General features: G+C 38.8%; 2 protein-coding genes across 12 annotated transcripts in view; one reads left to right on the forward strand and one right to left on the reverse strand.

Moving 5' to 3' along the window:
• Med12l (mediator complex subunit 12L) overlaps nucleotides 1-15,204 on the reverse strand; it is a 305,898-nt gene that overhangs the window by 112,960 nt on the left and 177,734 nt on the right. The window lies entirely within an intron of this gene.
• Nucleotides 11,833-15,204, forward strand: part of Gpr87 (G protein-coupled receptor 87) — a 6,503-nt gene continuing 3,131 nt past the window's right edge. Inside the window, exon 1 of the mRNA XM_019207647.1 lies at nucleotides 11,833-11,866. Within this exon, the coding sequence (XP_019063192.1) occupies nucleotides 11,833-11,866 (34 nt within the window). The remainder of the gene's footprint in view (nucleotides 11,867-15,204) is intronic.

A 15,204-nucleotide genomic window follows, 5' to 3' on the forward strand; every position in this document is an offset into this window, starting at 1 on the left:
TTCAAACCCCGGAAAAAAAAAAAAAAAAAAAAAGAGATGTGCTAAGGTTTGGGGATTGGTCATTAAAGAATCATCCAAAGATCAAGCCAATCACAGGAATGCCTGAGAGGAGCACTGGAAGAGCCACAATGGAAATCCTACCTTCCCAGCCAGCTCCATGACACGGATCAAATTTCAACTTTTCTAAATTTCAAATTCTTCCTTTACAAGATGGAAATGAATGTTTGCTCCCCCTACCTGGATTGGAAGGTTTTAGATTAATACAAATGTAGAGACCAGCTGCAATTCTTATAGTTACAACCAAGTGAAGCACAGAGACAAGATCATAGCTAAAAGTAACCCTGCTATTAAAAATTCCATAGGGCCTGGGATTTAGCTCAGTGGCTCCGTGTCTGCCTCTCAAGCACAAGATCCTGAGTTCGAGCCCTGGTACAAAAATGAAAAAACAAGCAACAACAAAAAAAACTCCATGAGTGAACCCCATGCAGAACATCAACAAGATGAACAAGGACAGAGACTCAAACCTTCTGCTTTAGACCAAAATTAAGCCTGGCTCCTAGGTGATTTCTTAATGATTTCCAAACTTTCTACTTCCTTATATGGCAAAGACAAGTATAATAGAATATTTACTCTCCACAAGGTACCTAATTAGCATCTTTTGTTCCCTTAACTTTTTTTTTTTTTGACCACAGATCTAAATCGGGCCCTTGTACTTTTGAGACAGGCAGCAGAACCACTGAGCCAAATCCCCAGCCCTCATTAACATTCTCATCAGTCAGTGATGAGAATTTTTATACTAAAACACATTTTTTAAAAAATTTTTTTTAATTTTATTTATTTATTTTTTTTAGTACCGGGGATCAAACTCAGGACCTTGTACTTGTGAGGCAGGTGGCAGCACCACTGAGCTACATCCCTGGTCCAAAACACATTTAAAAAAAAAAAATCTCAAATCAGTTCTATTTAATATAAGGCATCACATTAAGTCTCTCATATTAGTAATTCTATTATTTTTCTTATACAGTAATTCCTAATAATTTCTATCATTTGGACACCAACTAACTCCTTAAATTAACCCCTTCCTTCCCTTCCCTTATAGCTGTCTCCTACCTTCCCTTCCCTTCCCCTTAGAGTGTGGGTGTGCACATGTGCTTGCACCAAACACAGGGTTTTACATATATGAGGCACGCACTCTACCACTGAGCTACTTCTCCGGCCCTACTTTTTCTAATGTCATAGATCTCTATGGCACAAACTGTGTTTCTAGCTTTAATATGAAAATAGTAATAATTAGCATGAATTGATTATTTAATGTGTGGCAATGCTATTATGTATTTTGCCAAATATTTTTAAGAAAAAAGCTTAGGGGGAATGCACTATTATATCTATTTTACAACTGAGCAAACTGAGGTATAAGCACTTACTATACAAGAAGCATAGCTCTGTCTTGAACCACATCTGCCTACAGCCAACACTGCTCTTATTCACTACTTTTTAAGTTCTGAATACATAAAATCACTATTTGCTATTAGCTACATTTTAAAATTAATTTTATAGGTACATTTTAGGTGCACAATATAATGACACTCATCATTAAAAAGTTGTACCTTTACATAATCAATCTATCTTGGTTCTTATTTTTCCCCCATTCCCTGCCCTCCCTTCAACCCCTCCACTCCTCATTTACAAAGACTTTGTTTCTATTTTTTCGTTTTCTCATATTAATTCCATTCCCTTCTTTCCTTTCCCCAACCCCTCCCACTTCCCCTGTGCCCCTTTTCTTCCTATTTCACATTATCTATTATACATTTTAGTCCTTATGTACACTTTCAGTTTCTCACACCAGAGAATCTATTTGGAACAATCTGATACTAGCTGCATTTTTGAGGGAAGTTTAATAGGAAAAATTATATAGACATATAGTTATCATACTACCTGACGAGAGTAGATAACTAGCTGTCTTGGGTGTATCATGCCCTGCAATCAAGGCAGGGTGACTTTGACTCCTAGTTTTCCCAAAGGAGACATCAGAGATTAATCAGCATTGAATACCCAGTCTTGCTGAGGCAGCAGCAGAACAGGAGCTGAGCACACATTCAGACTGACTTGTGTTCAAATCCAGGCTGCCTCTTGAAGCTTTGTTAACATGGACACAGTAGTACCACAGCAACATACAACATGTGTATTTTGTGAGAACTTCTATAAACCTCAGCCTCTTCACTTGAAAAAAATAGAAATAATAGTTCTTAACCACATCTTAAACAGCATTTTCAATATTGAGTTCTCAATACTGAGTTCTCAAGCTCACTACATGCCAAGCTCAAATCAAAAGTCTACATGTACAATATTTCATTCAACCTCATGAGGATTGTTTTATAGAAAAGGAAGCTGAGACACGGCAGTTAAGTAAGTTGCTCAACATTAATAGCAGGTCTGTAATGTGAATCCAATGACCTTTTAACAAATTTAAATATATGTAAATAAACGTAAACCAGTCCTGGACATATAAAATATATCAGCCAGCATTTGCTGAACCTTTACTCTGGTTCTTGTCATTGCACTTCATGAAATAGAAATACAGACTTTTGACTGCCAGAGTAGAATTTGCTAGTAGCCTTCACAGGCTCTCACAGAAGAACACTTAGGCTCTGCACATATTACAACCCCTAGACCTGTGGCATTCGGGCCAAGAGCTGACAGGAGAGAGCCAAGAAGCCAGTGTGTGGACAGACACTAGCTGCCTCTGGACATGCCCAAATCTGCTCCTCTGCATACCTACCTGACCCAAAGGTTCGAATCAAAACGAAAAATAAATCACTTCAGAGACACTGATTGAGACAAACTGGAAAAACTGCAAAATTTATTTTACTGAGTATATTTATTAAGAGGACATATCATGACTGGATAAGCCCTCTACTTAGGGCTTACAGAACATACAATCTTTAACCACAGTCACAATTATATTTTTGCTCACTTTAACCAAGCATTTTAAAAGACCTGGATGATGAAAATTTTAAGCAAGACAATGACTCGCATGGTCACGATTAAAAATTGTCTACATACTGTTCGCTTTGAGACTAGTGAGCCTTTAGGCCTGCTAGGATGTTTTCAAATGTTTGGTTAAAGCAAACAGAAAATACCTGTAGTTGCGATTATTTTCAGTTTTATTTATAATCTTTGAGTCTGGTGAGTATGAAGAGGAACAAGTTTGTACAGGTCGGTCATCCCACCCCCAAAGACTGCGCAAATGAATGACTAAAAGGACAATGAATGTCATCTAGCAAGTATTTAGTTGCTACTTTTGGTGGCAGCAAATCAGTTGGCAGGACCACATCAATGTGCCAACATGTGCCATTACAATCACTGAATAAACAAAGCTGTAACATCTGTCAAACATCAATATTTCTCTTTCCTTTAACCTAAAACAACTTGCTCTAATTTGCTATAAGCAACAATAAATATACACAAAATCAACAACTTATCTACTGTGTGCCTGGCACCACCAGTACAACATAACCAGTGTTAGCTCCATCTTCATCCTGTACCCAAAGATAATGACCACCAGATATGCACTCCATAGTCAGTTTACAGTCTGTATGAAGCTGCCCATCTGATAGGCACTCAAACTTGACCACTGTCGAAAGTTGCTTTGTGCAACTTTTTTACTGTTCAAAGTTGCTGGCACCTGGCTTTGGTGGCTGCCCGACCCATTCCCAATCTGAAAGACACTGGCAGCAACATTAACTGTCTCACATTCAGGGTGACAAAGCCAAATATTGCTATCTTCAAAGGTTTTCCTCACTTCAGCTCCAGAAGGAGCTGTACATTTCCCATGCTGTCTCATCCTCCTCTTCCATGAATTATAACCCAATTAACTTCATGTCAAACAACTATTTCCTCCAAAGTACTCAAAAGCTACACCCTGCCTGGTTCCTTTGTATGTATGTGATCACACACACACATACACACACACGCACACGCACACGAACACATGCACATGAACACATGCACGCACATGCATTATATGAGGTCTTTTATAAAAATGGTTAATAGAAAAGAGGGCAAAGTAACTTTAAATAAGAAAAAAATGGGGCCTAGGGAAAAGAACACAATTAAGGTTGTGTGAGAGGTTGTTAGTTCACCAAAATTATTCATTACTATTTATTTGATAATGGTGGGCCTGAAGGCAGACTTTAATAGGAAAATGGAGGTCTTAATGATTCAATGTTGATAATTTATAGCATGCCTAAAGAAACACTATTCTCAAAAAACAAACTATATTTCTTTAGACAGGGCCACAAGCCCACCTGACTATGTACTCTGACGCTTCAGCTAGTAACGGGTTTTTTCTTAGCATGCCGATACTGTTGCTTGTTTCTGCTTATACCCGGCTCCCTTTCCTTACTGACATTACCGGAGTTTCTGTCAACATTTGAATTTGCGGCTCCTCTTCGTAGCCCTTTCATTTTACAGTAAGCTGTTCAGAAAAATCAGAGGTTTCAATATATGATCAGCCTTTCTCATGGTCTTCAGCCACGCCTCACACAAGGTCAGCTGCCAATTTCTCCTCTTCTCTCACCCCTTCCTGGTTTCTGCTCTTTTGCTTTGGAAACAGAAGAAGATATTTATGCGAGGTGGGGGCTGCCAGTTGCCTAGCAAGACAATGCGACAAGGTCAGAGAGGGTGCCAGATTCCAGGAGAACCTAATATTAAGTTAAATGTTTTCAGTGTGCTGAGTCCACCTTCACATAGCCTGGGAAACTCTGGAGACAGTGGTGTACGAAATGCATTCTTCTCTAATCAGTATGTCAGTAACAGTCAAACAAATGAAGATTACCAGGGGTCTTGAATTCTGAGAACTTTTCTAAAGGATAAGTTACTTAAAACATATTCATCTAAAACCACTATTTTGGCTATTACAGACTGCAGCCTCTAATCTCTCTGACCAGCTTCCTGTATGTCAGTGATCCAAAATTTAACTATGTGCAAAATTACATTCTGGTTAAACAGCAAGTTAAAATGCAAATTTCAACTAAAAACCTGTAAAATTTCACCAAATAAATAACAAAACCTTTATTATTAAATTGAAAAAAACACTGTCAGGAATTACTTCAGCATCTATGATAGAAAGTTGACTTAGCAACATGTTATCTCACCATATTCTCACAGTATCTTTGGGAACCAGGCTAGGTCTTTATTATTCTTCCTATTTCGCAGATAGGAATACTCAAAATCTATGGGGTAAAATGTTAAGTCCAGAGATGCAGCATCAAATACTGGCTCAAAAGCCTGACACCTGCCTGAAGACTCTAAATCTAGAACATTTTCCATCACCGAGGCTCCTTCTGATTTTCCACCAAGCAAGGGAAGCAGTGCAGCACACAGGTAGCCTACTCAAGTTCACAGAGACCGGAGCGCATTTCCTGACTGTGATTCTCACTATCTGTAAGATGTGAGGCGAATTGTTGAGTTTTGCTGAGGATTCTTACCTATACAAGGGGAATAGCCAGGTGTACAGTTAAGGTTCTAAAGAAAAATTAACACATAGACCTTGTCTTCAAAGTGTTTCCAATCCAGTTCATATCTACCATGGGGAAGGGGGACCAGAGGTCTCTCTGTCTCTCTTTCTAAATGTTAACCAAAATATGACTAATAGTAGGCTAAATATATATGGCTGCAAAATTATGAAGAGAGGACTTCCAGAGTAGCACCGGAAAAACCTGAATGAAGTGCTGCTCTGCTCTACATTCCAACACCTGTCAGAGGCCTACTCCACACATTAATGAGGTGCTCTGTGAATACAGTGACCTAATTCCATTACAAAAAGAGGCAGCTCATAACCAGTGAAGTAACTTTCTTCCTTCCCCAAGGCTCAGTAGAGCTATTATCTTAGCTGTGTTGGAACACACACACACACACACACACACATTCTCTCTCTCTCTCTCTCTCTCTCTCTCTCTCTCTCTTTCTCTCTCTCTTTCTCTCTCAAAATGGGAAAGACTTTTGGGCTGTAAGTGGTTGAAAAATGTTAAGAGATTTAATCTTTCAGAAGACCTTTCCAAACAATTGCTTTTGTGAATTTTTTATCTTTGTCCCTGAAAGTTAAGGATTACACATCAGTATTCCCATATGACTGGTGGCCTAATGCAGTTTGTCAGTAGGAAAGTGAGAAAATAACCCCTCAAACCTAAAACCCTTACAACTGCAGAGTTGAGCTTCCAGAGAGCAACTAGAAGGCAGGAGACATGTAACAGAGGTAATGATAAGCCTGTTGTTTGAGACAAAGTGCTGCCAAATATAGAATTCAAAGTCCAAAATATTAATCATGAGCAACTGTATTTAGAGACCAAGTATTTAAATGACTTTTGTCTTTTCAGATCTTTACCAGAAAGGCAATGTAATGAGTCTGGTGAAGCCCAGAGAGTTAAGGCATTGCTGTAGCCTGGCAATACACACTGCCAGTTCCTCATCAGGAGGGAGTTTCCCACGGCTTGTACATGTGACTCTCTACTCAGGCTGAGACCTAACTCAGCTGTGTGGACTACAAGATGGAGCGCCCAAAGCAGCAGGTCCTTGATCCTAGGTGTTATGGTTTCTTTGGTCTTCCCATTACCCTTCTTGGGAGACAGCAAAGTTTTTGTTGTCCAACACAAGTCCTTATTTCACTCATTATAATTTTTCTTCCCTTAAGACCTAGAATCTCACACACAAAGTGAAGTTATAACAATGAAGTCTTAACTTTGAAATTAAATACAACCTCTTACAGAAAGGTTTTCAGGGTTATTAAGAAGTACCAGTAGGATAATTTTAAAAGCATGCTAATGATGGTCACTAACTTAACAAAATTCAGGAGTCATGGAGTTGGTACAGAGGAAGACAAAGAAATATTTAAAATCAAAGAACTTCGATGGTCCATATAGGGTAAATGCAGCCACATAAGATTAAATGGTAAGTAGGTAAGATAACATGGCCAGATCAAGTGACTGTGGAACCAGCAAGCAATGTACCCATCAACAGGGAAGGCTGTGAGCCCCATCACAAAGGGGCAGCTCATTCTGCAGGAGTGTTCATGCTCAGTGTTGGCAGATATTTCAAGACAGGACCCAAATAGGGGTTCTTCTGTGAAAGTTCCTGATGTTTTCAACTGTTCAGGCTAAATAAATTCAATCTCTTATTTGGAAGAGTAGCAGTCTTTCACAAGCTCGGCAGGGAAAACAAATGGCTCCCTCTGGCTAATACTACCCCCTCTCACATACTGACCAACAAAATAACACCTCTGAATCATTCATTTTTACTCAATAGCACTATAATATAAAGAACCGCCATTTCATTTTGATCAGATTTTATTAATTTCAGCTCTACCCATTACTTGCTGTGTGAGTGAAGTCAAGTTAATTAAACTGTCTGAACTTCATACTTTCCCACTTGGAGACTGAAAAAAAAAATCTAGGTCATAGGGTTGCTTTGGAGATTGCTTGAGAAATCATACACCAAGTTGAGAGTCTAAAAGAAGACACCAAGCATATGTGAATCCTTTCCTATCACTCTCATTTTATAAAAACGGCCTATAACTAGCAACACAAAAACAACAAAATAAGCAAAGGATGATATCAATAGATGGCTTAAGAAAACCCAGAAAGTCTGCAAGAAGAGATTGCCATCTAACCTCAGGAATGGCTGTGAAAACTGGGCCTACCACAGACATCAAATTCTTAAGTGGTTTCATCAGCTCTGGGTTAGGGCAGCTGTAGGTGGCAGGGCAGGATTCCTGCCTGTGAATGGGGCCCTGGCACCAAGCCCTTTACTACCACTGAAGCCAATCCTTGCAACACTCTGTGAAGTGCTGGGACATGTACAGGACGCAGAGCCACACTGCAGCAATCCACCGCAACCACACTAAGGAAGGGGGTGGGGTGCAGACTGGGAATGGCCAGCAGGCAGATGAGGAAGCTCCTTAACGAAAACACCAGCCAAATCAGTGCTGAGTGGGTCCCTGTGGCCAAAGAGCACACAAGAGCCTCGGCATAAACAAGGTGACAGGGACTCTTTTACCCTGCTATCCCATCTATCAAGCACTAAATGTGACTGTGCACCTTCAACATGGACAGGAACTATGACTTAAACCCTACCCTATGCAACTGTGCAGGCTGTTCGGAAAATGTTACCTGGTTTTAAACTTCCCAGAATGGATACATCATCATATTCATTTTATATAAGAAAAAGTGGAGGATCAGAAAGCTGGAAAGCAACAGAGGTGAAATGGAATCTGTCTGGTCAAAGAGCCAAATCTTTGCTTCTTATGTGACACTATACATGGCCAGAGGTCAGGAATATTTGTTTAATCAGGCTGGGAAAATGTAATTTTAAAAGGCCAACAAAGTCTTCCATCAGTCCTTTGTGAAGCTCCACCTCCCACCCTCTCTTTCTTTTTCCCGTAACAGGTGCTTTTTGACAGGGTTTTCTGAAATGCTGCGTCCACTTCCACTTCCTCGCCTCACAGCATTACTCAACCCTGTCAACAGGCTTCTGGCCTCAAGCTCCTCCACCACCACACACCACTGGCAGAGATGAACAATGGCCTCCCTGTTACTGAGTCTCATCCAATAGCATTTTGCTGTCCTCTGTCACTTGACTTCCCCATAGGACAAAACTAGTCACAGTTCTTCATTTCATCAAGACTCTACTGAATTTACAGGACATCACACTTTTCTGATAATCCTCCCAGCTCTCTGGCCACCCCGTCAGGCATTCCCCTTTTGCTAGAATTGTGTCATCGGCCCTCTGTTATTTTCACTCCACTGTGCAATTTTACCCTGGACAATCTTATCTGTTCCCACACCTTCTTCGAAAACTTACTTTACGCTAGTCTTGGATTTGAAGACTTCATTTAGATAATTATTTTTTAAAAAAGGAAATTCTCAGAAGCCACCAAAAGAAAATAAAACAAATCCCGAGACTGGATAACAAATTTGATTTCAGAAAATCCAAATATCATGTCTGAACAAATTAAAATCCCAAACCGTCCATATAATTTCAATAAGAATTAAGGAACCTGGGAATATATATGCCCTTCAAAAATACAAATTACCAGTCAGATCTTGTGTTTTACAATTATGGACCCAATTTCAAAGGCAGGGACTCATAAATAAATTATGTAGATCATTAAGCAGTGCCCCCTGGATCCCAAAGGTCAGATTCCCCTGAAACACAATCTGCATTAAGCTGTCATAAATAGAGGATAAAGACTATCTTTATGATTTTTTTTCCTTAGTGTCAAAAACTCATTATAATACAGTGAGATACTAGCCAGTTTTTATATCTCTTCTATTCTGTGCATTTCTTTTCCTTTTTAACTTTTAGGTATAATTTATATGCTATAATTTTCATTCATTTTTAACTGAACAATTCAATGATTTTTAAGTTATTTAAAAATCTGAGGGCCGGGGATTTAGCTCAGCGGTTTGGTGGCCTGCCTTGCAAGCACAAGGACCTGAGTTCATTCCCCGGTAACAAACAAACAAAAAAAATCTGTACAACCACTCACTATCATAATCCAATTTTCATCATCCCAATGAGATCCCTCATTAGCGGGCTGAGGATTTACCCTCAGGGGTTTCGCCACCTGCCTTGCAAGCACAAGAGCTCGAGTTCAATCCCCAGTACCAAAAAATAGGAAAAAGAAAAAAAGATCCCTCATTACCTTTTGTGGTTAATTTTCATTCCTGCCTCCAACCCAAGCAAACAATAATCTGTTTTCTGTCACTACAGATTTGCCTTTTCTGGATACTTCACCTAAATGGAATACACCCCTCCCACCTTTTTTGGTCTGGCTTCTTTTCCCTGCAAAAGTTTTTGAGGTTCAGTGTACTTCATTTCTTTTTATTGCTCTGTGGTATTCCACTGTATGAAAAACTACACTTTACTCACCCACCAGTCTGCACTCAGGTTCATTTTGCCTTGCACTGTCACAAATAATGCTAATATAAACATCGGGGAACACGTTTTTGCATGAGCATATGTCTTCCCTTCTCTGTGGATAGATTCCTAAGCAAAGAGTCACTTGTTTGTACGATAAATTTATGTTTCACTTTTTAAGACACTGTCAAACTGGTTCCGGAGTAGCAGTGTCCTTTTAAATTGTCCCCAGCAATGTCAGAAAGTCTTTACTTCTCCATATCTTTGTCAATACTTGTTATTACCTGTATTTTTTACTTATAGCCATTTGGTAGATGTAAAATAGAAGGGACTCTAAGAGTCCTAATACTACCTATGCTCCAGTAGCAAAACAAAACCCTTCTGAATGCCTGATATTTACCATATACTATACCAACTCAAGCAAAGGCATGGTATCTAAATCCTCAAAAGAGCTGATCTGGGGTGAATAAGAGGGGTTACCTTAAACACACTAACACCCATTTTTTTCTATCTACCCCAAGTCCAGTATTTTAACTGCATGTGTACTAAGAAAGAGGGTCACAGTAACCAAAAAGAACAAAAGTGGCTTTCTGCTTACTACAAAATTTTGCTGACTCCAACATAATAAATACAGAGATGAAAGCCAGAAGTTTTTTTGCACTTTTGGGATTCGGTTACTTGAGGTCTCTCTGCAACAGCATGGTACAAAAGTGACATGACATTAACTTCCCACAAGGTTTCATTTCTTGAGGAACACACGACTTCCCTTCCAACAAATTCTGCCATAAGCATATTTTACTTTAGGGGCTCATGTTATGAAACAGCTCCCAGTACTACTTCTGTCTTTGGACAACACCCACGAGAAGCCGGAAAAAGAGAATGGACCTGGGTGTGGGAAGAGGGGTCAGGGAAATGTGTTACAACGCGCACATCTGATCCCAGCTCGTGTTCATGAAAATGCATCACGCATCTGCAAGTTCAGGAAAGTTAGGGTATTTACCAAAAATCATACACCAGACACTCAAATCCAGTTAAAGGTGTTTTGGGTCAAACTGAGATCAATGAAATATAGTTTTCACAAAGTACAGGAGCTTTAAAATAAATATTTAAATGACATTAAATTCTTAATGGGAATTGATGTGTGGGGAAAGATAACGCAGTCACATAAATTTGAGTCCCGACAGATATTTTATAGGGCTTTCAGCCTAGCTCCAGAAAGGTCATTTGACTTGATTGAAGTCATACAACTAGTTAGAGTACAGGAAGAACTAGAACTTCAGAGATTACAAGGATAGGGTGTTGAATATATCTGCATTTATAAAAGCACTCAAGGTTGATCTTTTCCCAAAAAGGCAACAGTCTCTAACTGCATTCAAGTCCCATCATATATGCATTTAGTTATAAGTGCTCAGATCAAAAACAAAAGCAAAATAAACAAAAAATGAAATAAACCAGGAATGGAAAGACTAAAAAGCTAATATTTCTGAGTGCATTCTTTAAGCCAGTTTCTATGAAGTGCTTTATAGATTATTTCATATAATTCTTATTATAATCCACAGTATTATTGCCATTCCCATTTTAGCAGAAGGACACTGAGCACAGAGATGTTGAGTAACTTGAGGGTCACACAGTGGTAGCTAGATAGTCAGCATATACAGAAATAGTCCACATTTCAGCATGGCAGGCTGAAGGAGGACACCAAACTGGACAGCTCTTCTGTGGCACATGGTTCATAGCCAGAGTATATGTTTTCTGATTATCAACAGATGACACATGCAAAATTCTTAACTGTTTGGGTTTTTCTCTTTTTCCTTTGTAGAAATCAAACCAGGATTAACCCATGCTGAACCCATGCCTCAGTCATCCCCGAGTGTTTCCTGACATGCATTTTTGCGTACGGAGCATCATAACTAAAGAATGGGGCTCAACTTGACACTTGCAAAGTTACCAAGTAAGCCATAGCGAAAGAAACAAAGAAAATCTTTATCAATGATTTATTTACACTACATGACAATCTGTCTGTTTTATGGTCACAGAAAAAAAAACAAAAAACAACTGCTTTTGACCTTGTTTTTCATTAAGTGTAAAACGCAAATATGAAGCCAGGCATGGTGGTACACACCTATAATCTTACTCAGGAAGCTGAGGCAGGAGGATCTTCATGAATTCAAGGCAGCCTGGGTTACACAGTGAGTTCAAGACTAGCCTGAACTATATAACAAGACCCTGCCTCAAAAACAAACAAACAAAGCTAATATGAAGGATGGCAACTGAGGTTTTTAAACTTTATTTCATCTAGCCATCATCTCCTCTCTAAAATGACAGGATTAAATTATAACACTGGACAAGATTTTCAAACTCAAAGTAAAACACATATTACTTTCAAGAGTCAATAGTCTAAGCCAAGGTTCACTGAGACCAAAGGGGACAAAAGACATCTACCTGCTCTACTGGGTAACTACTGAGAAAATGATCATATGATCATGGTAGTGACACCCTGTAATTTGTATGACTTTATATTTCATTCCCACTTGGCAGGTAGAGCAGTGACATAAGTTGATGCTTTCACATTCTGTGCCAGGAAGAGACGTGCCCAGTGAGCAATGAGGTACAGTAGCTTCACCGATGGTAAAAGTGCCAACACTCTTCACCACTCCTACCACTCACAGCATGGCTATATGAAGACAAACTGTAACAAGCACATTGCATTTTACAGTAAATAGTCCCTACCAAGTACTAGTGATCCAGCACTATGATCCAAAGCACTGTGATCCAACAAAATATCTATTTTGCATTCCATTTCATGAAGATATTAAGTGAGTAAACAAGCATATTATCCAGTCCCTTTTATAAAGATAGTAAGTGGCTAAATCAGCATTATTATACAGGACTTTCTGCAATGAAGGAAAGTCTCCCTATTTGCATTGCTCAACACAATAGCTATATGCAACGAGAGAGATATTTGAATACGGCTACTCCAAGAGAGAAGGTAAATTTTTTGTGCTTAATCGTAATGTAATTTCTAAAAATCGGATGTAGCTGGGGCTATATCTGGCTATGAAGCCCGTGCATTTTTTCAAAAGACACATGAGCTCACACAGGAACACATACACACTTCCTCTATGTAAATAGCCGAGGCCCCCAACCCACCACCCACACACAATATTACCCTCATATGTGACACAAAATAATTTATCATGGAATTAGAGTTCTATGTTTCATTGTAATTGATCATTTTTTTCTCTTATTGAGTTTATTGGTACATTTTAGGTATACAGTACAGTTACACTCATTATTGGGATCTTGTACCTTTACATGAGAGGTGGTCTTGGTTCTTGTAATTGATAACTCAAAAGGAGTTGACAAAAGCTGAGGGGAGAATAACAAAGGAGTTTTTATTCTTTAAACTGTCATTCTGTATTAAATACTGAGGAATGCCATCATAACAAAAAATATGTGAGAAAACAGCCTACATGTAGTAAAAACAGCTTCTTCTTAATTGAATGCCAAGTTATCATCATTAAAAACATCCCCAAGTTAGCCAAGTTCTTTACTTGTGAAGAACATGGCAAAACTACCCAGTTGAGAAAAGCCACTAAACATTTAATAACTGGTGTTCCTGAGTGGAACACTGACCAGAAATGATTCTGAGTGTGCCCAAAAGTTCTGAAAAGTGCGGGCCCACTTGGGGCCATAATGAAGAAGAAATGTTGAGAGTAGCTGGCCAGAAAACAGAAAAAAAAAAAAAGGATGTGACATAGACCCGATCCTAAAAATAAAGCAATCATGTAAAACTCTCCGCATGAAGTCTTGAGCCATTCAGAGCATCACAAAAGTGGCTCATCATGCTCCTTAGGAACCACTTTTTTTCTCTCCTACCACACTATTTCACAAAACAATTCATAATAGGCTTTAGCCGCTAATTTGTTTCAGCTATACTGAAAATGAAGTATATTCACCATGCCTAGGCTTATCCCATTTAATGTAAGAAGTTATTCCCAGATGCTAATCCCAGACATAAACTAAGGAAGCAAGTACTGTGAGGTAACACCATCACCAGACCGTCCACAGCCACGAAACAGTTCATAACCACTACGGGATAAAGCCACTCATGCTGGTATATTTTATATACAAGACAGAATCTGTATATAGCCTTCTTTTGACATTCTGACTTAAGCCTCTATTTTAATAACAATCATAATTGCTAGGTAAATTATCACTTTGTAAGAGTGCTGGATCATATAATTAACATTGAAGTATTACAGTCACATACTGTACAGACACATTCCCTACGGAATACTGAAATGGAAGGATGAGTTCTTCTGTCCCACAAGAATATGCACACAGATCCAGGGAGTCAAGAGTTGCAATACATCGTGTCTAGTACACTGCACCTGGTGAGCTATTTCACTTGCATTTACAATGGCTTTGAACATCAACGCACAAATACTGTCACTGTTTCAAGGCTCTGTCATCATTTCAGGAGATGATGGAACTTCTCCTTTTCAAGCTGTGTTTGTCAGATGAAACACTTTATTCTAAGTAAAGCTTACCTGTTCTCTACTTCCAAGGGGGTCTATTCTGAGTAAAATGCAAGTGACTGCTAATAGTTTAACTAGATAAATTCAAGCAGTTATCTAAACTTGGTTAAAGCTGTACTTCTTAGGAAGCTTGTTATAGTTTTGATACTTATTTGGATCTTCTAGAACAGAAATAGCCAAGACTACAACACATACTAAAGCAAAAGGCTTAACTAACACCATGCAAGCCAAAACTGGCAGCAGTAATACAGATGATGGCTGAATCATGCATTTTAAGCTTATAAAGCTTAGTAATACGACATACGCCTTAACAGTCTTGTCCAGGTATAAATCAGTCATATGTAAGGATATTTAGACCAAGAAAAAGAAGTTTTCAAAAACACAGAATGGAATAAAAGGAAAAGAATTAGAAAGAAGACAAGGTTACTCAGGAAGAATCTGGATTTACACATCAGGCAGCAATTAAAGAATCTGGTTTTAAATTATCATCAAAACTATCTAACCTGTTCTATTTCTTCAAAGAAAATTACAAAGATGTATAGTAAATTTCTTGTCATGTATGGGAATGGCTAAATTATTAACAAGAAGTAAAAATTCAGAAATGACCTTCCTTTAAACTTTATTTCTGAAAGAGGAATGTGTAAATTAAGTTCGGGTCCTTCCCCCCAAAAAACAGAGGACAAAAGTGATTCATGGTCAAGATGGGAGGAATTGCTTTCAAGGAGACAATGGGGAAAAGCAGGGAGAG

The sequence above is a fragment of the Fukomys damarensis genome, unplaced genomic scaffold, assembly GCF_012274545.1.
Source record: "Fukomys damarensis isolate Sample0158 unplaced genomic scaffold, DMR_v1.0_HiC HiC_scaffold_37, whole genome shotgun sequence".
In the NCBI taxonomy this organism is placed as follows: domain Eukaryota; kingdom Metazoa; phylum Chordata; class Mammalia; order Rodentia; family Bathyergidae; genus Fukomys; species Fukomys damarensis.